This window comes from Lepidochelys olivacea (genome assembly GCF_965140295.1).
Source record: "Lepidochelys olivacea isolate rLepOli2 genome assembly, chromosome: 2".
In the NCBI taxonomy this organism is placed as follows: Eukaryota; Metazoa; Chordata; order Testudines; family Cheloniidae; genus Lepidochelys; species Lepidochelys olivacea.
In genome coordinates, this window is record NC_140412.1 from 262170454 (window position 1) to 262194716 (window position 24263).

Here is a 24263-nt window from a genome sequence, read left to right on the forward strand (position 1 = left end):
GGAGAATTTTTAATTATGCCTATTTCTCAGTGAAGGGTACATTTTAAAAATACATATATTTAGGTCCAGCTTTCCTCCTGCACCAAGATCTACTCAGCACAGGACAGGAGAGGGTCAGACCTGGGTTCTCAAGCTGCCCCAGCCTCAAGAAAAGTTAGAGCAGCCTAAGCACTGCTCTAACCCACAACAGCTAGCTATGGTCTGTAGGAGACCATATGCCAATAGCAAATTGGCTTAGCTTAGTAGAGTTCTGCCCCTACAGGCCCTGGCACACCCCTCCCATTCCCAAAATACCCCCTACACCCGGTGGTAGACAGGCTGGCACAGAAATCAGTGCTGCCAGCTAAATGCCAGTGGAGAAATTCCCCCCCACCAGGGAGATTTATCAGTTTGACAACTGGGGCTGGAACAGAGGCAAAGAATCCAGCTCTTAAAATCCAGAAGATACCTACAGATCCTATTCGGGATGGGACTAACTTCCTATTAGGCAGCGTGAGTCTCTTCTCTTGTTGTTACAAGGAGGACGGTGAAAAATTGTTCTCATTAACTTCAGAGGACAGGAAAAGAAGCAATGAGTTTACATGGCAGCCGGGGCAGTTTAGGATGGACGTTAGGAAAAACTTCCTGTCAGGGTGGCTAAGTACTGGAATGAATTGCATAGGGAGGCTGCAGAATCTCCATCATTGGAGGTTTTTAAGAACAGTTAGACAAGCAGCTGGCAGGAATGGTCTAGTGATTATGTAGCCCTGCCAAGAGTGCAGGGGACCGGACTAGGTGACCTACTGCGGTTCCTTCCAGTCCTACACTTCTATGAGGCTCATTTACACTGATGTCAAACAGTAGTAACACCAGTGGAACCAGGGGAGTTGCACCAGTGTAAGGGAGAGCAGCATAAGGTACTTAGAATGTGGGCTGGCAGGACACGTGTCTCCTTCTTCCGGGTCATGTTGGGCCTAGTGACCCCCTGAAAAGCAGCAGCCCCCTCTAAAGGGTCACTGGATTTCTCAGCATGTTGCTATCCCAAGCAGAATAGCAGAGTAGTTTTTCCTGCAATCAGCTCCCCAGGGACCTCCTTGCAGGATCTGGGCTGTGGCACCTAATCCAAAGCCTGCTGAAGTCAGCGGAATTTGGATCAGTTCTTTAGGGAATGTCCACTCTGCAATGAGACCCCCATGACTGGGCCTGTGCCAGCTGACATGGGCTTGGGCTAAGGGCTTAACAGCGGTGTAGATGTTTGGGCTTGGGTGCAGCCCCTGTTCCGGGACGGGTCCTAGAGCCAGGCTCCAACCTAAGCCTCAATGCCTACACTGCAATTAAACAGCACCTTAGCCTCCGCCCCGCAAGCCCTGCACAGGCCAGCGGCAGGTTTATGACTGCAACATACACACACCCTTAGCCTGCAAAGGCATTGATGGTGAATGGGATCTTTCTGAGCCCACTTTAGAGTTTGGAGTCACAAGAGCATTTTCCACAGTATCAGAACAGGAGTTTCGAGGCCTGCTGAATACCGGTTCTTTACTCTAGAAACAATCGAATGTGGCAGAAAGACACACATTCATTTAAAACATGGGGAGGAAAATATATAGAAATCTCCATAAAAGCCTAATATTTTTGGAGGAAGACAAAAAGTCCTTGCTCCTGAGTTTCACTAGCAGCAGGTGGAGAGGATCCAAGAGCTGGACGGCAGCCAAACCGTGTTTCATTGCCAAGCCCTGAAGTTCTCTCTCAGACACCCAGCATTAATAGACAGGTCTCCATTAAAGGGTTGGGGCTCTCACTCTGTCTCTGAAGATGGAAGGATCCTTTTAGCCCCTCCAAGAGGCAAATGGATTTTCTCACCTCCTTCTATTTTCTATAGCCGTGTTTGCTCTGCTGGTGTGAGTTCCCACCTCACAATCTGGGAGATTGTGTGTGGCCAGTCTGGCTCTCTTCTACGTCAATGGGAGTTTTGCCGTTATCTTCAGTGGCAGAAGGATTGGGCTATAAACCCGTGAAAATTGACTCATTATCTAACGCTCACATTAACTTTATTTGTAATCATTTGCAAGTTTATTGGGTGACATCCCGGCCCCACTAAAATCAAAGGCAAAATTCCCACTGACTTCACAGGGCCAGGATTTCACTCCTAGTGCCTTTCTCCTGAGTATCGCAAGTCTCTCTACAAACAGCTAAGACAGTACCTCATACAGACTGATAGGAATAGTAATGAACTAGAAATACCTTGCTCTTATATAGCAGGTTATAGCAAGGTTGGGTTTTTTTAAAAAGACCCATTGCTGACTCTCCATCTGTCTGATTCACCAGTGGCTTGAGAAATGCAGCATTAGCTTGTACGCTGATGCCTCTTAGTGGTTGCAACAGAGACTGGCAAGTAAAAAAGGCTTGAAACACAACTAGAGAGATCTTCAAAACACATTTCACTTTCGCCACTTCTACACTAGGAAAGAGGGGTTTTACACAGGTGTTAAAATCCTAGCCTTGACAAGGCAAGTTGTAGTGTTAACATTTTAAAATGCACCCTGTTTCCTAGTGAAACCGTCTCTGTAACCAAGGAGTTAAATACAATGGAACCGGCTAATAGTCATCTCAGGTGACCCTACTCCTAATGAAGTCAATGGAAACCTCCCTAATGAACCCAGCAAGAGCAGGATTAAGTCTTTTTAGCAATAAGCGGGGGGAGGGGGGGGTGTTTATGGCATTTGTTCTCCTTAAGGAAGGAAATAGATATACATGAAACTTTCATTAGAAAATGAGGCGATGTAAGGAAGAGTTCAGCTGCCTCAATCCTTTAAGAACTTCTATACTAGAGCTGGAATGAGGGAGAAAATACCAAAACATACCTACGTGACTCGGGACCAAAGTCCCATTTGCAAAAGTGACAGATAGGTGCCTAAGTGCCATTGACTTTCAGGGAGCTTCGGAGCCTCAGGGCCAGATTTTCAAAAGTAGCTTAAAGGTGCAGAGAAGCACCCACTGGGAATTTTCAAAAGTGCCTGACTCCCTCTCTTGAAAAGCCCACCAGGCACTTATCTACAGTTTTAGGCACCTAAAAATACTTCAGAAAAGCTGGCCGTGGGGCCAAGATCCTCAAAGGTATCTAAGTGCTTACTTGCCACTGAAATCATTACAAGTTAGACACCTGTGTGCCTCTGTGGATCTGGGAATAAGTCGCTTCTGAAAATGGGACAAGTTTCCAAGACACTGTGGCACTTTTGAGAATTTTGCCCCTACTCTTTAGTTGTGCTTTGTCTCAAATTTCATCGCATTCCCACTGCAATTTCCAATGATTAGGGTATTTTTTCTTCCCTTCCTCTCAGACCTGTGTGCAGTGTGGTACTGCGCCATCACACAGATACAATGTCCTTCAGGAAGTTAAGGAGATGGACAATAAACTAAAGGAAATACTGCAGGAATTCCTAAAAATCTGAGACTTTATCTGCGCTGCCTGGCCAATGCCTGCCTGAATCACTGCATCAAGCAACACAGTTTGTGTCCTTGACTGCAGTTATTAGCAGAAAGGTGCCCTGGAAGTCGGCCCTCGAATGAGCCCAATCCCCACTGCACAATTTGTGACACTGATGCAGGAATGAGCTCCATGCAGGAGAGCCCCTCTGTGGAAATCACTGACATCATGGGCTCCATGTGAGTGCAAAGGCTTGGTTATGCAAATCAGGGCAGAAGACTGTGCGGAGAGCTAATGAGAAATAGAACTTTAGGTGCTGCAAGACCAGCCGGAATAAATAAGGCTCCCAGGTCTAACAGCTTGCTGGATTAGGGAGACAAGGTGGGTGAGGTAGTATCTTGAATTGGACAGTAAGCTTGTCTCTCTCACCCACAGAAATTGGTACAATTAAAGATATTACCTCACCCACCTTGTCTAATGTCTTGGGAACAACCAACAACACTGCAGACAGCGTGATGGAATCACTTCTGCATTAGCAAGTCACAGGAAGAGCTTTTCCAAAGTTGCAGCAGGGCTGAAGCCATACAAGGGTCTGCATCCCAGTGGATTATAGTTGGATATGGTCAGTACCCACAGAGATCACATGGAATGGGCATCATATCATTTGTCGAATACTGACTGTTCTGCCCTAGCCAGGTTATAGAGGAAACAGTGGTCCTTACCTCCAAAGGGCCAAAGACAAAGAATACACTGCCCCAGGGGATGGAAATACACAACTGCAAGTTGGATCATCATAAAGCATCACAAAAATTAAGTAAATAAGTTTATAGGACAATACTCTGAGTGAGGGATTCCACCTCTGGAAGGGAATTCCATGCTGTTAAGACACAAACTTCTCAGACCAAAATCTCTCTCACTGAGTGGCCTAATATATATTTACTTTTTCCTCCTTCGCAGATTTAAGCTCCGCAGAGTCTGCCTCAACATTTCTACAATACCTAGCACCATGGGACTGCAGATTCGACTGGGGACTCTGGACGTTACCCTCACATATACGTAGGTGCTCAGACACTGGTGATAAGAGCCACAGAAGTACCTGGATGGATATTACATGAATAATGGTTATATACCTTTAAGAGATGGCTGAACATGTAAAACAGATGCTTATTTAGAATATATAGGGTCCATTCTGCTAAGCACAGCCTCCATCTGCAATTGGAATTAATGGGAATTCCACACCCAGAGGAGATGCCCATCCCAGCAACCTGTGGGTCTTGAGTTCTAGAAGCAATGGGGAATGGCAGGTCACGTGTCCTGCACTTCCCACATCTGAATGAGCTGCATGAACTGAAAGACTTTTTGGCCTTCGCCATCAGGCAAGTGTGGATTGTTCAGATCCAATCCTGCCTGGGACTCAGCATGCCCAACTTTCAGTCAAGTAAGTGGGAGTTGACAGTGTTCAGCACTGCACAGGACAGGGCTCTTTGATTGCCTTTCCTAATGCATATTTATGAGCGCTAATGTATTGCATAGCTGAACTTTTTGCATAATTGCTTTCTTTTTTTTTTTTAAACCGTTTCATACCAGAGCCCTTGAAAGAAAGGATTTTGTATGTTAATATATTTCATTGTGTAATGAAAGAATGAATCTCAGCCGCTCTCTCTAGACTTGTGCCGTGCTATGTGGACTACTGCTTTACATTTTAATAGCCATTATTTCAGTCCCTTTATCTTCTCTGCTCCTTCTCACCTCCTCTTATACAGAATGACTTTTATTCTACCAAATATAGATTCATAGATTCATAGATATTTAGGCCAGAAGGGACCATTATGATCATCTAGTCTGACCTCCTGCACAATGCAGGCCACAGAATTTCACCCACCACTCCTAAAAAAGACCTCACACCTATATCTGTGCTACTGAAGTCCTCAAATTGTAGTTTGAAGACCTCAAGGAGCAGAGAATCCTCCAGCAAGTGACCCGTGCCCCATGCTACAGAGGAAGGCGAAAAACCTCCAGGGCCTTCCAATCTGCCCTGGAGGAAAATTCCTTCCCGACCCCAAATATGGCGATCAGCTATATATAATTAGGCATGGTCCTGTGTTTATTACTTTTTATTCTTAGTAGTAGCAGAAATCAGAGTTTTCACCATTTAATGATTCAAAATTGTCTGTTTCAAGTATCCAAAACTAGTGCTCCTCTTTACGTGAAAAGCAAATGTACGAAAGACATTTTAAAAAAACACAGTGAAAATTTAAAGTGTGGCAAAAGCAGCTTTTGGGTCTAAGAATCCGATATGAAAAACCTAAGCATGAAAACAAAATTCGGAATGGAAAACGCTAGTACTACCACATTCCAATCACTGTTCCTCTTAAATAATAACCAACTTTCCCGGCGATCGTGCTGTTTTCATTTCTGATATATATTAAAAGGCACCATCTGAAATGCTGTAAATAGTAGTCACCATTAAAAACTCATTGGCTATTCCACAGGGAGCATAACAACATCTTCTCTGCTCTTCTAGCCCCAGGCACACACTGTGAGTGCTGCAGGTATATGGCAGAGTGACTGATGAATTCTTAAAATGGTATCCACTGAGGGTTGCCCTTAAGGAAAACAAATTTGGGGGCCTAAACAGACTGCCTGCCACTATGTGTGTGATCCGTTTAAGGACCAGTGGCTGTTATAATGGCAGGATTCTTTCACTTTTAACCAGGACACTCATCAAACCTGCCTCAGGAGCAAATAATGCATTCCAAGCTTTTCTTTTCCTAGTGACCATTATTGGTCCAAACATAGTTCTAGATGTAACTGGGTCACATCCAAAGGAAAGCATCAGCACAAAAGTCGAGTTGCCAAATGCCCAGGGCACGGCCTAGATGTGCAGGCTCTCTCGTGAAATCGCACTCTTTCATCACCAGAGGAATTGTTCCTCCTTTGGCATGACACTCCTCTCATCCTCCTGCCCCCTCTCCTCAGAATCTTCAAAAGAAAATGAAGCAGTAATTGCTTTCTCCCCTAACATCAAGGGAAAAGAAAAAAGGTTAAAGCAGCTGCTCTTTTCCAGTTAGCATCCCAAGAAGAAACATGCTTTGAGCAGTCCTTTATTTACAAGAAATATAGAATTCTAAGGGCCGAGCAGTTCAGAAGAATAAGGCTCTCATTTGTTACCATCTACATTTTACCACATTGTACCTTGTTACAGCAGAAACACTTCCATTAGTTGTGTCTTTTGAAGGCTGCAGGGGTAAGCACAGTAGTTTAAGCTTCAGGTTGGAAATATATACACATTCCAGCACCGCTAGTTAGCATCTCAGCAAGGCTGACTCAGCCCTTCAACTTTTGAAGGTAGGTACACTAGGACACATTCAAAAGTGAAGCTAGCGTTGAAATTGCTGTATCATATAATATCAGGGTTGAAAGGGACCTCAGGAGGTCGTCTAGTCTCCTGTCAAAAGCAGGACCAATCCCCAACTAAGTCATCCCAGCCAGGGCTTTGTCAAGCCTGACCTTAAAAACCTCTAAGGAAGGAGATTCCACCACCTCCCTAGGTAACCCATTCCAGTGCTTCACCACCCTCCTTGCGAAAAAGTTTTTCCGAATATGCAACCAAAACCTCCCACACTGCAATTTGAGACCATTACTCCTCGTTCTGTCATCTGCTACCACTCAGAACAGTCTAGATCCATCTTCTTTGGAACCCCCCTTCAGGTAGTTGAAAGCAGCTATCAAATCCCCCCTCATTCTTCTCTTCTGCAGACTAAATAATCTCAGTTCCCTCAGCCTCTCCTCATAAGTCATGTGCTCCAGCCCCTGATCATTTTTGTTGCCCTTCACTGGACTCTTTCCAATTTTTCCACATCCTTCTTGTAGTGTGGGGCCCAAAACTGGACACAGTATTCCAGGTAAGTGCTCACCAATGCCGAACAGAGGGGAATAATCACATCCCTCGATCTGCTGGCAATGCTCCTACTTATACAGCCCAAAATGCCATCAGCCTTCTTAGCAACAAGGGCACACTGCTGACTCATATCCAGCTTCTCGTCCACTGTAACTCCTAGGTCCTTTTCTGCAGAACTGTTGCCTAGCCATTCGGTTCCTAGTCTGTAGCAGTGCATGGGATTCTTCCATCCTAAGTGCAGGACTCTGTACTTGTTCTGGTTGAACCTCATCAGATTTCTTTTGGCCCAATCCTCTAATTTGCCTACGTCCCTCTGTATCCTATCCCTACCTTCCAGCATATCTACCACTCCTCCCAGTTTAGTGTCATCTGACAACTTGCTGAGGGTGCAATCCATGCCATCCTCCAGATCGTTAGTGAAGATATTGAACAAAATCGGCACCAGGACCGACCCCTGGGGCATTCCGCTTGATACCAGCTGCCAACTAGACGGGAAGCCATTGATCACTACCCATTGAGCCCGATGATCTAGCCAGCTTTCTATCCACCTTATCGTCCATTCATCCAGCCCATACTTCTTTAACTTGCTGGCAAGAATACTGTGGGAGACTGTATCAAAAGCTTTGCTAAAGTCAAGGAATAACACATCCACTGCTTTCCCCTCATCCAGAGCCAGTTATCTCCTCATAGAAGGCAATTAGATTAGTCAGGCCTGACTTGCCCTTGGTGAAGCCATGCTGTTCCTGATCACTTTCCTCTCCTCCAAGTGCTTCAGAACTGATTCCTTGAGGACCTACTCCATGACTTTTCCAGGGACTGAGGTGAGGCTGACTGGCCTGTAGTTCCCAGGATCCTCCTCCTTCCCTTTTTTAAAGAAGGGCACTACATTAGCCTTTTTCCAGTCATCCGGGGCCTCTCCCAATTGCCATGAGTTTTCAAAAATAATGGCCAATGGCTCTGCAATCACATCAGCCAACCCCTTTAGCACCCTCGGATGTAGCACATCCAGTTTTTCCAAATAGTCCTGAACCACTTCTTTCTCCACAGAGGGCTGGCCACCTCCTCCCCATACTGTGCTGCCCAGTGCAGCAGTCTGGGAGCTAACCTTGTCTGTGAAGACCGAGGCAAAAAAGGCATTGAGTACATTAGCTTTTTCCACATCCTCGGTCACTAGGTTGCCTCCCTCATTCACTAAGGGGCCTACGCTCTCCTTGACCTTCTTCTTGTTGCTAACATACCTAAAGAAACCCTTCTTGTTACTGTAACCTGGCTTTCAGTGCATTTATGGTATAACAACATAAGAATGGCCCTACTGGGTCAGACCAAAGGCCCATCTAGCCCAGTATCTCATCTTCTGACAGTGGTCAGTGCCAGGTGCTTCACACGGAATGAACAGAACAGGTAATCGAGTGATTCATCACCTGTCGCTCATTCCCAGCTTCTGGCAGTGGCTAGGGACACCATCCCTGCCCATCACCATTGATGGACCTATCCTCCTTGAACTTACCTAGTTCTTTTTTGAACCCTGGTATAGTCTTGGCCTTCACAACATCCTCTGGCAAAGAGTTCCACAGGTTGCCTGTGCGTTGTGTGAAAAAATACTTCCTTTGGTATGTTTTAAATCTGCTGCCTATTAATTTCATTTGGTGACCCCTAGTTCTTGTGTTATATGAGTAAATAACACTTCCTTATTTACTGTCTCCACATCAGTCATGATTTTATACACCTCTATCATATACCCCCTTAGTCGTCTCTTTTCCAAGCTGATGAGCCCCAGCCTTATTAATCTCTCTTCATATGTAAGCTATCCCATACCCCTAAACATTTTTGTTGCTTTTTTCTTTACCTTTTCCAATTCCAATCTCTTTTGAGATGCGGGAGACCAGATCTGCACGCAGTATTCATGATGTAGGTGTACCAAGGATTTATGTAGAGGCAATATGATATTTTCTGTCTTATCTATCCCTTGCCTAATGATTCTCAACATTGTTGGCTTTTTTTTTTTGGACTGCCGCTGCACATTGAGTGGATGTTTTCAGTGAACTATCCACAATGACTCCAAGATCTCTCTCGAGTGGTAACAGCTAATTCAGACCCCATCATTTTATATGTATAGTTATGTTTTCCAATATGCATTACTTTGTATTTATCAACACTGAATTTCATCAGCCATTTTGTTGCCCAGTCAACCACATGGTATCCCACATCAACTTGGATCATGTTTACAGTAGGAAAAGGGCAGATTTTTAACATGCATTTAGAGTAGAAAAGGCAGTTGTATTTTAACAAATTGTTAGCTGATCACAGAAAACGCTGTCAGGAAACCTAGGGTTTACCTGGACAAGCTAAGATTACTGTAGTTGTAAAACTACAACTTTGTCCACACTAGGCTTTTAAAGGGTTAAACACACCTTTTCTCCTAGCGAAGATAAGGCCTTGGAATTTAGAAAGCACCTTATATTTACACATAGGAAAATGGGCACAGGGCTCAGTAATCCACCTTTGGGTTTGGATCACTGCTTCTAAGGAAACCTAGGTTGATGTAAGGTTCTGGCTGAGGGGATGGAAGAGAGGAGTGTAGGATGAAAAGCTAACAGGAGAGTATAAGAAAATGCAAGTTATACTTACACCTTTGGCTCATAAATTACATCACCCCAACTCCCTTACACAATCACCAAGTGGATCTAAAAGGAGTCTGACTTGCCTTTTAATTTTGTATACTGGATTTCATTTTTTTTATGGGCACATCTTTCTAATGAGACTTGGACTTTTTTATTTTTTTAAATCTCCTGTGTGTGGACTTTAACAATTCCATTGAACTTTGTCTTTTAAAAAATAAACTTATTTTGATGTGACCTTCGCACCACAGCAGCTCCAACTAGTAGCTTTGGGTCCTAAACAACAGAATAGGTAACAAGATCAGATAGATCTTGTTAGTGCTTTGTGCAGTCCAATTTTAAACAGCCCCAGGGATGAGCATCCATTACTTTAAAGGGCAGGTTTTAGAGGGTGAAACATGTCACTGAAGCACCCCATCATGATCACATGCATACATTTCTCTCTATGAAAAACAGAGAGCCCACACAGATTGCCCAGTGAGTGTTAGGGCAACATTTGAACCAGACTGGCTTTAAAATGTATTTGTTAAATAAGCTCAACTTATCTCTTCAAGTTAGTCTCATGATATATTTTCCAGCCTTCACTATGTATGTCAAGAGTTTGGTATGTATATTTATATTTTAGGATGTAACATTGATGAAAAGCTTGTTTATCCTGTTTCTGATGTGTTTCACTAATTTCTGAAGATATAAATGAACACAGCCATTACAAAAAGTCATTTATTTTCATAAATATGTACATATATACACACACATGCAAAAAATGACTTTACATACATATACACAGGTTCAATTGTTAATGCAGTGCAAAAGTTTTTTTTTTTTTTAAAAAAAAGGTACCAGCCAGCCTTTCAAGAAACCTTAACAGATCTTTGGTTAAAAAAGGCAGGGGGAGAACGGGTCAATATTTCATAAGTTGGCAAAGCACTCTAAATATTTTAACTGGAAGGAAGGTTTACTCTTGGCCTATTTTCTTGTGTTGTGTTTCTAGATGAACAACAGAGTTTCCAAGAGACTTAATGTGAAAAGTGAAAATGAGAATTAAGTGGATAAATAATCAAATTATTTTAAATGGTCCAAGGTTCTGACAAAAATTTGATTCCTTTTAAAGATCTGATTCAATACAAGCACAATCCTGGTGTTCTGATCCAGATTTTCTGTTCTCAAACAGTAAAACGCTTGTTTTATTAAATCTTGAAGGACTCATATAAATGTAAAACTAGGTTCTCTCTTTTCCTGTTTTAGCAAAAGAAAGTTTAAACATATATTATACACACACACACAGGGCACAGAATTAACATACCAAGAAGCCAGTGTAAACAACACAGAAAAAAAATTAGGACAGTCAATGCTTAACTTGACCTCTCCTTGGTCCCTGAATCACAACCCAAGCTGGAAGAAGTGTTCAGCTATTAATGGACACACATTGCTAAATGTATGTTCCCTAATATGGATTTTGAAGGCAGGCTTACCCACATTATAGAACCAGATCTCCCTGTGAATAGTTCCCTGCCAATTCTACCTCCTTTGTAACAAATCGCTACTAGGCGTTTGTCCATTCATCAGACATAGGGTCCACTGGGAAAGCAGAACGTTGTATTGAGAGATTTTGCTGTATTGTTTTCCTAAAGATTCTTGAGTTGGATGATCCTTCCAGTAGGCAAATCCAGTGATTCATTTCATTATGCTTAAACCTAACATTTTGGACCATATGTACTCAAGGCAGTGGGCCACTTGTAACACCGTGGCTACGTACGCCAGCTGAATGAGAGCTAGTGCAGGTAGCTGGAATTCACATCTCCAGACAGCAGTGTTGACATACCTAAGCGTTCTAGGTGCCCAAAGTCTATGCAAGACTAGTTTTACTCAAATACATTTAGTGGAGACAAGTACAACACTAACAGGATCAGGGGAGAGACAGAAATCAGATCCTGTCATTAAGGTTATTCCCCACAATGTTTTGTCCATGTACAAAGTAAATCTCCTACCCCTTTTCCTAGCAGAAACAGCTTTCCCTATTTAAGTCAATGCACTGCCACCTGGTTAAGACTAGCCAGAGGTATGAGCACCATGTCCTGTAACATCAGCAAGGCAGACCCTAGTATGGAAATTTAGAAAACAGATTATTAAAAAAAGTTTACTCTTAGTCATCTTCATGCCTTATTTTCTAATAAGGCCTCCATTCATATGAATAGAACATGTTACAAGTGCTACTAGGCTGAATGTTAAGAAAGGTTTCCCTGACAGAACTGGATTTCTGCCCTGATCACCATTAAAAAAAAACCTACAAGATGAAACTTAGGTCTGCAGGACCAGACCTTCAGCTGAAGCTCAGCAAAATCTTACCTAACACAAAGCAACCCTGATATGTGAAGCAAGAACACCCTTCTCATTAATGGTACTTTTATATTTTTATCAGAGAAAATGCAAAACATTTTGATTGGCTCTTAATTTAAAAATATTGTCAAAATGTAAGTAAAGAACTTTGGCTCATGTTCAATAGTCCAGATAAGAATGAGGAGGAACTTTGAATTGATATATTAAAAAGTCAGGCCTTGACATAGCTTAGCAGCATATAGAGATATGTCAACATGTCTCTTGACATTTAATTGTTCCTTGTAATTTGAGTAATATAAAACAGATCAACAATTGCTGCTTCATTGTGCTTTTTGATACACCGATAAAGAACTTGAAATGTTTAAAAAAGGAGGTTATAATTTCTGGCTTCCTTAGGCATTTATTTTACTATGAGTTCAGAAATAGTAAAAACCAGTTAAGTCCTAAAATAAAAAAGGAAACATTTGCAAGTGATACTTCAAACATCAAATTTTTAAGCAAATGTTATGTTATTCATGAAGTCTGGGAACGGCTACCTTAGCCTATTCCACACAGTTTAATAGATCTCAGGGCTCGTCTATACTACCCGCTGGATCGGCGGGCAGAGATCGATCCAGCGGGGGTCGATTTATCGCATCTAGTATAGATGCGATAAATTGACCATTGAGCACTCTCCTGTCGACTCTGGTACTCCACCAGAACGAGAAGCGCAAGCGGAGTCGACAGGAGAGCGTCAGCCATCAACTTACTGCAGTGAAGACACCGTGGTAAGTAGATCTAAGTAAGTCTACTTCAGCTACGCTATTCACGTAGCTGAAGTTGTGTGTCTTAGATCGACCCCACGCGGTAGTGCAGACAAGCCCTTAGTATCAAGCCGTTTTCCCCGACAGTCAACCTAAATGTTCCTTTTCAGTTTCATTCTATTAGGCTTAGTTGTGCCTCCTTGTGCCTTAACTTCTTTCTCATCTGACCAGATATCTGAAGGACAAACATCAAGAAAGGCTGACCCCTTTAGTTTCTATGCTAAGCAGTGACTTTCTCTTCTCTCTTCAAATATCAATACCTGGACAGTCTTCTGTGGACACCCTTCAGCATGTCTGTCTTCATTAAGGATACCTGGAACTGAATGAAATAATTCTAGGAGTGCTTGCATCTGAGCTGCATAAAGGATAATGATCCTTCCCTGCTCTGACACATGCCTCACCCCATGCAGCCTACAACCATAGGGTCTTTTTGGCGGTCATATCTTACAATTTGACATCCAATTTACTGTCTCCTATCAAGCTAAAGTTTCCACTGGTCTCTAAGTTTCTACCCACCACTGTTTCTGATGTTTCATTTTAGCCCTTTCCTTCTGATATATTTTTCCCTTTTTAAAGTTTATTTACTCCTGGAATTTCAGCTCAGTTTTCTTTACTACACAGTGCCTTTCCATGGACCAAAAACATAGAAGAATCTTTTGCTATTTCTCTAAAACAACAAGGAGTCCGGTGGCAAATAAATCTGTTAGTCTTTAAGGTGCCACCAAACTCCTTGTTGTTTTTGTGGATACAGACTAACACAGCTACCTCCTGATACTTCTATTTCACTGTAGCAGTGCATGGGACTAGGTACAGTAAAGGCTGTACTATTAGAACAGCAGACAAACAATATCCAGTCACTTAAATCTTTATGCACAGATTTATGCATTGGCTGCACAGAGTTGCATTGCACAAGTTGTCAGAGGAAGGTGCAGGTTTCAGCAGCTGGATAGTCAGTTGTTAGGGCTTTTAGCACACAATGTGTGGGTCTGGTTTAAAATATTAGCTGGATGTTTCTGCTATAATAGTCAGTAGTGAAATAAATAATATTGACTAACATTTAAGCTGCCTACAGAGTCAGGAAGGTAACTCTCCATCAATTTAATCTCTGCAAACATGAAAGGTAGAGACATTAAGTGAAAGAACAATTCCTCAGCAAGGGGATGAAATTCTACATAATACATGGGACTACCATAAAACGGTTAAGTGAGAAAAAATTAAGAGGTTACCTCCACAGTATTACAACTACAAGCTTCCTGTAATTTCTCAGGTTTCATGATTCTCCACTAACCCTCCAAAAGACAGCGGTGTCAAAACGTTGGACATTCTTTATACAGAGAAAACTTATCAAAAAAGTGTTCAGATACATTTTATATCTCAGTGTATACTTCAGCACATTAAATACCAGAATATACACTGCAGCAGAGGTGGAGAAATTCAGCTCCTAATGACTATATTCAAAAGTGCATGCTCATAAATTAACCTTAGGATGAGAGCTTAAATGTAAAATAAAGAGAACCTGCTCTTGCTTTCCAGGATGGGGAATGGATTTCTAATCGCTAACAACATATCTTTTGAAAGGTTGAAAAACTCACTGGGTTGTCACAAAATACATCTTCCAAACTTATTTATCTGTATAAACCAAACAAACATATAATTACCCTTTCAAAAAATGTGACCTTCAACAGGGAAATAAAGGCCACTTGGGCTAAAAGGTCAGTTGTGTGTTTTTTTGGTTTCGTTTATGCAGCTTCAAAAACTTACTGACAATTTCTCAATAAGCTCACACCATACCAACAATTAAGATGTACAGTTTACTCAAGAGACATTTTACATCCTTTATGGTTTTTAAAAGGGCCCCTGACCTTTTCTTTTCTTCAGACCCCTATCATTCTATTTCACCTTAGTAGGATTACCCTGAAAATCCCACTAAAAGCATTTTTTCCACCAATTACTGACTAATTATGGCAAATGCCTCCTTAGTTTACATCTGTCGAGCAACTTAGGATCTATAGATGAAAGTGCTAAGCATTATTATCCACAATTTTAATCAGTCTTGGTTTTAAAGTACAATTTCAATGTTTTCTGTCAAACTTCCAGGGCAACACACTGAAATAGTGAACTGTTGCAAAGCAAATGAGACAAATGAAGAGAGACTGACTGTTTGGTATTAGTCAAGGAGTACATTGAAAAGATTGAGTACTGAAGATTCTCAATGGCAGTGAGAACCTCCATTACGAATGCTTGCAAATAGTCTGCAATGCACAGCTGAAGTACAACTAATCCCCTGAATGTCTATTTGACACTAATTAGAAGAGCACAGTTTATTTCGAGTTGTTTCATTTCAAAATCTCTCCCTGGTGATAACCATCGTTGTACAGTTTTAAAATATGCCCCAAAGTATTTTTGGCTAGTGTAAGTAAATAAAAGTTTTTTTAAAATATGAGCGATGAATCCCATGTGTGTTTTCATACTCCAATATCAGGCTGTTTCTCCATCAGTTGCCTTGTCAGTATCTGATATGAAGAAAGAGAAGCCACTCCTATGTGAAAGAGTATTTGCCAGATGTTTCTTAATCCATACAAGTAAATGTTGCATAAACAAATGGAGAAAAACAGTACAAATGCCTTCATCTTCCTTGATGAACCATGGAACAAGTACAAATAACACTGGAATAGCATCAGAGAAACAATGTTAGCAAACTGAATATACACAGACAAGGATCACAGCTTACAACTACTGGCACCTATGATTTAGGGATTCACCTGCTACTAAAACGCACACAAAAAGCTTAAAGCTCTTTTCAAGTCTTATCTATTACAAGACCATCCATCCAACAGAAGTGAATTGGTGGCCTCAATCCAGATCCTACTGAACAGGTACCATATCCACAACAAAGAAACCCACCAGCGCAATTGGCACCCTTGTTGGTAGTCGAAAAAGGATTAGCAAGAAGTAAACAAGTATGAAAGCTAAACTACATTCTAAGACTCAGATGTGAACCTTGTAGGTTAAGGCTGAAAATCAACGGCAGGGAGATACGAGGCAAACCTCTACTCACTTCTGCTGTACCTATTCTGGGCAAAAATAAAAGGGCTACATTAACAGTGATTTTATCCCAGAATTCACTTAAATATTAGAGGATATAATTTCTAACAAGAGACTCAGAGCAAGATTTAAACAGAACAAAACAAAAAATTCCCAGTGCAGGTACAGTCCACTGGTTCAGTGTGTTTTAAGTGTTCTCCTCTAGTGGCTGGTCCACATAACATGGTAAGAGCCTATTATGCGTGCCAGCTAAAGGAGTTACTTGTTTAGCTCAAGCAGTCAAGACTCGGGCTTTAGTCTGCTGGAGGTCCTGGGTTCAAACCTTGCTGGTGACACAAGTGGGATTGCTATATACGCAGCACTTTGCACTGAGTATGAGTATGCAGGGTCACTTCATGACTCTGTCCTACCATAATCTAAGAGGGCAAAGAGCCCAAAATACAATGTTTGTTAGCATTTTCCACTCTCAGCCAAGAAGATGGGAAAGTCAAGAAAGAGCTACTCTGTGTAAAAAGGTGAAACTGACTGGCATCAAGTTTTAGGAGCAGATCACTTCACGTCACCCAAAAAATACGAAGTTTCTACTATGTGAAATACTGGCCCAAAAAATTAGTATAAGCTACGCAATTACTTCTCTTACTGTATGTATATGTATCACCCCGGGATGGATCACCAGCAGTAAGGATCAAAGGTAGGACCTCTGGATCTATAAGCATTAGACTCTACTGCCTGAGCTAAAGAGACCCAGACCTTGTTATCTCAAAGCCAGCAGCAGATCCACACCTCTAAGTGGTCCAGCCATTAGAGTAGACAGAGAACCACAGTAAAAATGGGTTACACATGTACTAGAGCAAAGAGTTGTTTCACCTTAACTGTCTCTCCCCTTATTTTGGCAGAAAAGTCCAATGAATTTAAAGGGCAAAAAACTTCAATCACAGTTAGAGAATCAAGCCAAGCTAGAAGCCATATGGTACAATAAAGGACTAAGCCCAGAATACTAAGTTTCTGAAATTCTGTGATTGGACAAAACACAAATCAGATATTAAAAAGGTACATTTCATTATCAGCCTAGGTTAACCTATCATGGCAAATAGTTTTCTAAATATTTCTAGCATATTAATCACCACACAGAAATACTGAAAGTGATACTTCACTAATTTACATTTTTGCAAGGTGTTCTTTGAAAGAGGTCTGGAGTTGTATTCACACTTAGAACTTTATATTTATGCCGATTACAAACACTTATTGCAATTCTGCTATTTTACATTTGGCCAGGTTTTCAAAGGGCAATAATGCACAAGCCTAAATCCAAGACCTCAGCTCCTGAAGAAATACTACGTCATCCCTCTTGGAAACCGTCATCTCTGTGCCAAGCCTCATTTATCACAGAGCCGCATCTGGCACTTTACTGTAAAGATGCACTGTATCAAGCCTGTCATTGCTATTTAACAAGGGTCAAATTCTGCCCTCACATTCGTGCTACTTCACTTAAGTCAGTGGAACTGAGTGCCTGTAATGACAGAACATAACTTGGTCTTCCGACTAAACCTTAGATGATGCAGAAACCAACGTGGCATTCTATACACAATAAATATATTGGCTCTTTCCGCTGTAGATTTGAGAGCGTGTCCAAAGTAATTCACTCATTTGAAGAAAGGCTGAGCTGGTCAAACAGCAAGGTTTTTAAAGCATTTAATATTTGAAATGTTAATTTGTTATAGGCTAGAATTTCTCTATTTTAGCACTGAAGGTTAGTGTCCAAAGATAAGACTAAATACTAATGTTGAATTTAAATACAGTTAAAGTTTAAAGTTTCCAGACTTATTTTTAAATAAATTAGAGCATGTAGTTTTGCCCATTTTCAGTCCATTTTACCAGTTATGCAAAGTCCAAGTTCCTCAAATAATTGAGCTCAATTCAAGCACCACATGACCCTGAAATCAGGATGACGGCTGTTCATTTGTAGGTTGGCTTGTTTAGACGTGAGCATTCATCCATTATACCCATGTGAATCAGAAAACCAAGAACATAATTTGGAAAATGAATATGCAAAAGCTCTAAGGAATGCCAAATATGAATGCTTGTTCTTCCACTATACCGCACAAAAGATTACTCAAATTCTTGCAAAGCTCTCAGAGAAGAGGAGAAGGGGTTTTCGGTTACCATTTGAAATAATGCAAGAAGAAATAATTATCTGGCAGCTACCTTAAAAGAATGAGGAAGAGGGCTGTACATGCTATTAAAGAAGTAGACTGGATATTGGGCCAAGCTCATGCTAAAACAGCCTGAAAACAGGACCAGCTCCCACAGAGATTTGTCTCTTAAGCTAAATTCAGCAGTCATGTGTATAACGTAAGTTACAGATCTTTGTGTGAGTTGCACCTGTTTATGCCAGAACTGGTCCACAGGTAGTATTAAATTGCCCATAACATATTTTTGCACTCCATCAAATGCCAGATCAATGTAAGTTACTCTGAAACCTGGTAAAGTAATGTAACAGCCGTGTTAGTCTGTATTCGCAAAAAGAAAAGGAGTACTTGTGGCACCTTAGAGACTAACCAATTTATTTGAGCATAAGCTTTCATGAGCTACAGCTCACTTCATCGGATGTATACTGTGGAAACTGCAGAAGACATTATATACACAGAGACCATGAAACAATACCTCCTCCCACCCCACTCTCCTACTGGTAATAGCTTATCTAAAGTGATCACTCTCCTTACAATGTCTATGATAATCAAGGTGGGCCATTTCCAGCACAAATCCAAGTTTAACTAGAACGTGGGGGGGGGGGGGGTTTGGAAAAAACAAGGGGAAATAGGCTACCCTGCATAATGACTTAGCCACTCCCAGTCATTAATGACTCCTTAAGTCATTATGCAAGGTAGCCTATTTCCCCTTGTTTTTTCCTACCCCCCCCCCCCCGACGTTCTAGTTAAACTTGGATTTGTGCTGGAAATGGCCCACCTTGATTATCATACACATTGTAAGGAGAGTGATCACTTTAGATAAGCTATTACCAGCAGGAGAGTGGGGTGGGAGGAGGTATTGTTTTATGGTCTCTGTGTATATAATGTCTTCTGCAGTTTCCACAGTATGCATCCGATGAAGCGAGCTGTAGCTCACGAAAGTTTATGCTCAAATAAATTGGTTAGTCTCTAAGGTGCCACAAGTCCTCCTTTTCTTATTACTTTACCACTCACAGCTGATGTGTAAGTTACACCATTAACATCAGCAATGCCTTTTGCCTACTGACTAGGAGTCTGTTGCAATATCCAACATGACTGCAATGCAAAAGGATCTTCATATATGACCTCAGGATTGTTTACTGGCAGATAGGGGACAAAAAAAGCTATTCTGTAAAGTAAACAGATGTGCATGTGACAGGGTGCTGGGCAAGAACTGCTGACTCAGCCCTCTGTCACGCCAGCCCCTATTAAGGTAAGTAAATTGGAGCTGGCTAGAGAAAACCTGCAACAATTGGGAGACAGCTGCCCACCCAATTATCCTGGGGCTATATAAAAGGCTGGGAGGAAGGATGCGGAGGAAGGCGGGGGGGGGAGCAGCGAGGGAGTGGAAGCAGAGGGACAGCTCTTCCCTCCGGGTGCAGACACTAGCACCCCAGCGGTGGATGGTGAGAAGATGGTGGGAGCACAGCCTGTAAATCAACAGCACCAGTGGTTACTGAAGCCCAGGGTCTCGGAGTGACTTTGTCAGCACAGCAGGGGTAGGAGCCAAGAGGGCCCTGCAGCGCATAATTGTCATTTTACAGATAGAAAGACCAAGGCTGAGAAGTTACGAGATTTATTCAAGGCTGCACTGAGTCAATGGCAGTGTTAGAATAAAACCTAGCAGGCCCTGGATTTGTCTCAGATTCACAAACAATTTTGGTGATTCATATATCATGACAGGGAAACAATGGAAAAACAAGGTTTGTGCTACAGTATCTTAAGGATTCTCTTTAGAAAATGTTAAAGTGTGAAAGAGTTTTAAAACTAGTTAATATAATTAAAATTATGGCTCAAGGCTTTTGAAGTTTGTATGACCCTGCTTTTTCAAGTGGTTTAAAGAAAACGCTACAATGCTGGAATAGCACAAAACATACCTATTGCTACTTTGGGGAGTTTTCATTTAACTAGTGGTTTATGTGTGGGCTATTTTAAACCAGAATAGTTCTTGAGATATATGTACAATGAAAGGGATAGATAAACTTACAGCTGAGGGGTTGAGAGGAGCTATAAGTCAATAGGTGCCTAACGGGTTAGAAGTGTGAAGGCTCCATTTGTAGACCGCATCTACCCAATGCCCAACTTTTGCTCCTGTGTCACGTATGCATCCAAGCACAGAATTTCAGCCAGCGAACAGACAATGTGCTTCGAAGTCTCCTATTCTGCACATTGATCACACTCGACAAATGTTTGTTAGATGCAGCGCAGTAGATGAAAAATGCAGGAAGAGTGCCAGAGCACAATAGCTAAATTTAACATACCTGAAAAATGCAGGCTAGAAAAGAAAGGAGAAATGCTATTACATTTCCAGGTCCCTCGTGGTCTTCCTGTTTGGGGAAGATAAAGAAGAATATTTTAAGAGTTACTGAGTTTTAGTTGATGCCAAGTGCTGCTTGACATTTTATACAGGTGCATTCTATAGAAATACTTATTCTCATTCTACTGTGGTACCATCATAATCTCAGAATACAAAGTCAGACTGGAGTTAAATCAATATTCATTGAACAAAATACTGGAAATTGAGATGTATGGATCAATTTAGGCCACAAAATAAAAACTGCGAAACACTAAACGATTTAGACTTTTTTTAAAGAGGTACTTTATGCTGATTCCACAATGTATTTTCTAAAAGATATAAAAGTGCACTATCCGAAGAAACACATGCAATTTATCAAAACAGACATTTTAAAGTGGGACAATATGTCCACATAAAATCCTTCCAGGATGTCAAAAATAAAGATTCGCCTCCACCTTTCAAATGAACTATATCACTCCACTCCCTCCAGGGAAAAAAGATTTTTCAACATGCCCTGAAGCTCAAAAAACTCAGGCTCTGACAGATCAGAGTGCATGAAGTATATTCATTGATCTGAATAAAGCTCTCCGGATAAACAAATTATAACTTGAAAAGTTATGGTGTGCAATAGCCACCGATGATCTGATACCTGTATAACTCTAATCCTCCTCTCCTTTCCCCACATTACAACTCAAAAGTCAATAAAAGGTTACCTGAAAAGAATACTCTGCTAGATGAACTCCTCGAATGAGGTTCAAAGCCCCACACATGATGTTGAGAACAAGAGACAGAATCCCCAAAGGAGTCACAGGTTGCATTCTGTAGGTAGGGGCTTCAGACAATTTAAAAAAAAAAAAAAAACAGACTATTGAAAATTCATTCCAATTACTTCATTCCTTTTTCATAAGGAAACTCAAATTCAGTCTAATTATGGGTTGCATATTCAAGGCCTTGTGTACTCTCTGGCAAGATGGACTTTAATTTTGTGGCAAGGCGCACAGTTTCTGTTGCACTTCATTGCTGAATTCTCAGGGTACCTGGACATTCTACAGCAGCTACCAATAAACTGAAGTGATTTTTAATGGACTGAATGATACGATCAGTCCATTAGCACTTGCATTATGTATCTGGATATTAAGTGTCGCTTATTTTATGCCACACCTAAATTTTCAGTTGTCAGCATGCTACAGATTTTTGTATTGAAGACACTTCACTTCCTTGTCAGCAGAAAAGCTGGAGGTTTTGGCATCCAGAAGTCATGGGAGGTGGCTTACAGTTCTTGCACCCAAGAAGCAGTTACAGCTTTTGACACTGGAGAGGGGAAGTATCTCCTCTTTGCTGCTCCTTGTGGGCAGAGATGACTTTACACATAGGGACTGAAAGGGGCTTTAACTCTTAGGGGGCAGCTACACCACAGGATTCTTTTGGCGGCGTGTAGTATTTATATGTGCATAGGCCTTCCAGCACAGGTATCTATAGCAGCGTAGACATGTTCTCTACTGGCCCATGCTGTGCCTCCCCTACACTGCTATTTTTAACAGTGTAGTGTCCCACTGCGAAGCCCTTCCACAGTGCAGGGAAAGGCTCCAGTAGCTCTCCGCTGCTGAAGCCTTTCCGTACAGCAGAGAAAGGCACCAGCAGAACGGAAAAGGCTCAGCATTTCCCCACTGCTCCCCCTTTCCAGAGTCCTTCCTCCTGGCAGTGAAAGGCTCTGGCAGCAGGGAGCAACTGAAGCCTTTCCACACTACCTGCCCTCTGCCAGAGACCTTCACCACAGTGAAAAGCACACCGTGTCCACTCTGCACCGCACAGCTTCACCGAAAGTGGTGTGATGTGTAGACGTAGCTTTAGTTCCTGACCCCAACAAACCCTCGACAACAGCTGCACTGCTGGTACCCACATCCATCATCGATGGTTTAAGCACCTTATCTGCCAACATTAACCTGCACTTAGGCTTCCGAAGGAACTCCAGCACTGAGCTGAGCAGGCTAATTCACACCTCAGATACTGGGCTCCAATTCTCTCTTACACCAAGATGCACAAGATACAAGAAAGAAGAGACGGGTCATCAAGGAGCCACCCCAGTTCTTACGATGTTCGGGCCTCAGCCCAGCTATAGCCAGTAGCTGGCTGGTATCCCCAAACTGTGGAGCATAGAGGAGGTCCACTTTGCACCCTCACCAACCATTCATGCCTGGGGAAAGGGGCAGATGGCACAGGAGGTAGCTCCACTGGCTTTTATGCCAACTGAGAATTCCTCTCCACCAGCTCGGGTCTCAGTTCAGCAGTTGTAGCTGGATTCCATCATCTTTGCATTGCTAAGGTAGCAAAGAGCCTGCAAGCAGGGAAGACAATGTGCAGCACCATTTTATGCTCATTGTAGCTTCAAGAAGACTAAACAAAATAGTAAAGGTTTTCCTTACACCCATAAGGGCTAGAAACTTATTTATAAAAAACAGCAGAGTATGGAACTGCAATCATGAAAACACAGAATACCCAATTCACGTATTTGAGCATTATATAAATCGATACAAACAATACGTTTAAATATTAACTTAGTTAATATCAGACTTAAACACACAAGAGCAAAGAGTTAAGAGGCAGCAATTCCTTTATTGGAAGGGCCTCAGAACCAGAAGTGATCTTACTCCACCTCAAAAATACACACTAGTAGCAATATAGGAATGCAAAAAACCGATTATGTATGTTTTATAGCACCTTTAATCTAGCTGTCTCAAAAAGCAGTATAAATATTATGCCTCCCCAGGTCAGGAGCTCCCCTATAAGATAAATGCATATCATCATATTTCGCTCTTTAGTGAAATGCAGCAGCTGTTTAATACAGTGATACTGAACAGTTTAAAGTAGGAATTTCACTCACTCACTTTTTTTTTTTTATTAAAGTCTTGTCCTATAACTGAGGTTTCCTTGACAATGTGGGCTTACAGAAAGCTTCAATGCTATTTGAATACAGTGGTGTAAATCAGTGCTAATAAATGGCTATGCAATTAACTCATCTGGCACTCACCTACACACCTGTTTTTATCTCAGACACTGCTGTGGCAGCAGCCACATTAATTTTGTGATGCAATATGCCAGCATCATGCAACATTACTGGACACAAGTTTCCACTGAAATCAATGGTGTAGGTATCTCAGTCACTTAAATATGACTTTGCCTAATAAAAAACAGCAATGAAATTTAACATCGAAGTGACTCACTGAACAGTGTTTAGTCAGATAAGCAGCACCAGCATGTTTTATTTTCTCAATGATCTGCACACACAGTTCACTGTACATTACTCTTGATGGATTAAGTTTTACTAAAATAAGCAATAGTGCATATTCCTCCCGACACAATTTTCCAGAAAAGAGCATTGATTCTCCCTCCCTCGTCTAGCTATCCCTTGATTTCAAGTTGCCAAGTTTGTTCATGCAGACGACATATGCCTTGGCACTCAGTCACATGCCTTTGACGTACCTGAGAGAGTGTTCTAAACGCAGATATGGTGGCTATGACGGATTGTCGTTGGCTGCGCCTGATACCAAGTGGAAGACAGACTGCATTGAGTGTTTCCCATTTACATCATGAACAAGTGGGCAGACAGCTGAATATAGTTCTCAATGGTCAGC

At 41.8% G+C, this 24263-nt stretch overlaps 1 protein-coding gene across 3 annotated transcripts in view; it reads right to left on the reverse strand.

Moving 5' to 3' along the window:
• Window positions 1–12639: 12639 nt before the first annotated feature.
• SEC22C (SEC22 homolog C, vesicle trafficking protein) overlaps window positions 12640–24263 on the reverse strand; it is a 35593-nt gene continuing 23969 nt past the window's right edge. For 2 of the 3 annotated variants that reach the window (XM_084621881.1, XM_084621882.1), the window contains exons 5-7: window positions 21345–21463; window positions 20597–20662; window positions 12640–15728 (exon numbers count right to left, since the gene is read on the reverse strand). In XM_084621881.1, the coding sequence (XP_084478007.1) occupies window positions 15528–15728; window positions 20597–20662; window positions 21345–21463 (386 nt within the window). In that variant the 3' untranslated portion in view covers window positions 12640–15527. The remainder of the gene's footprint in view (window positions 15729–20596; window positions 20663–21344; window positions 21464–24263) is intronic. The other variant, XM_084621883.1, reaches the window with a different exon arrangement.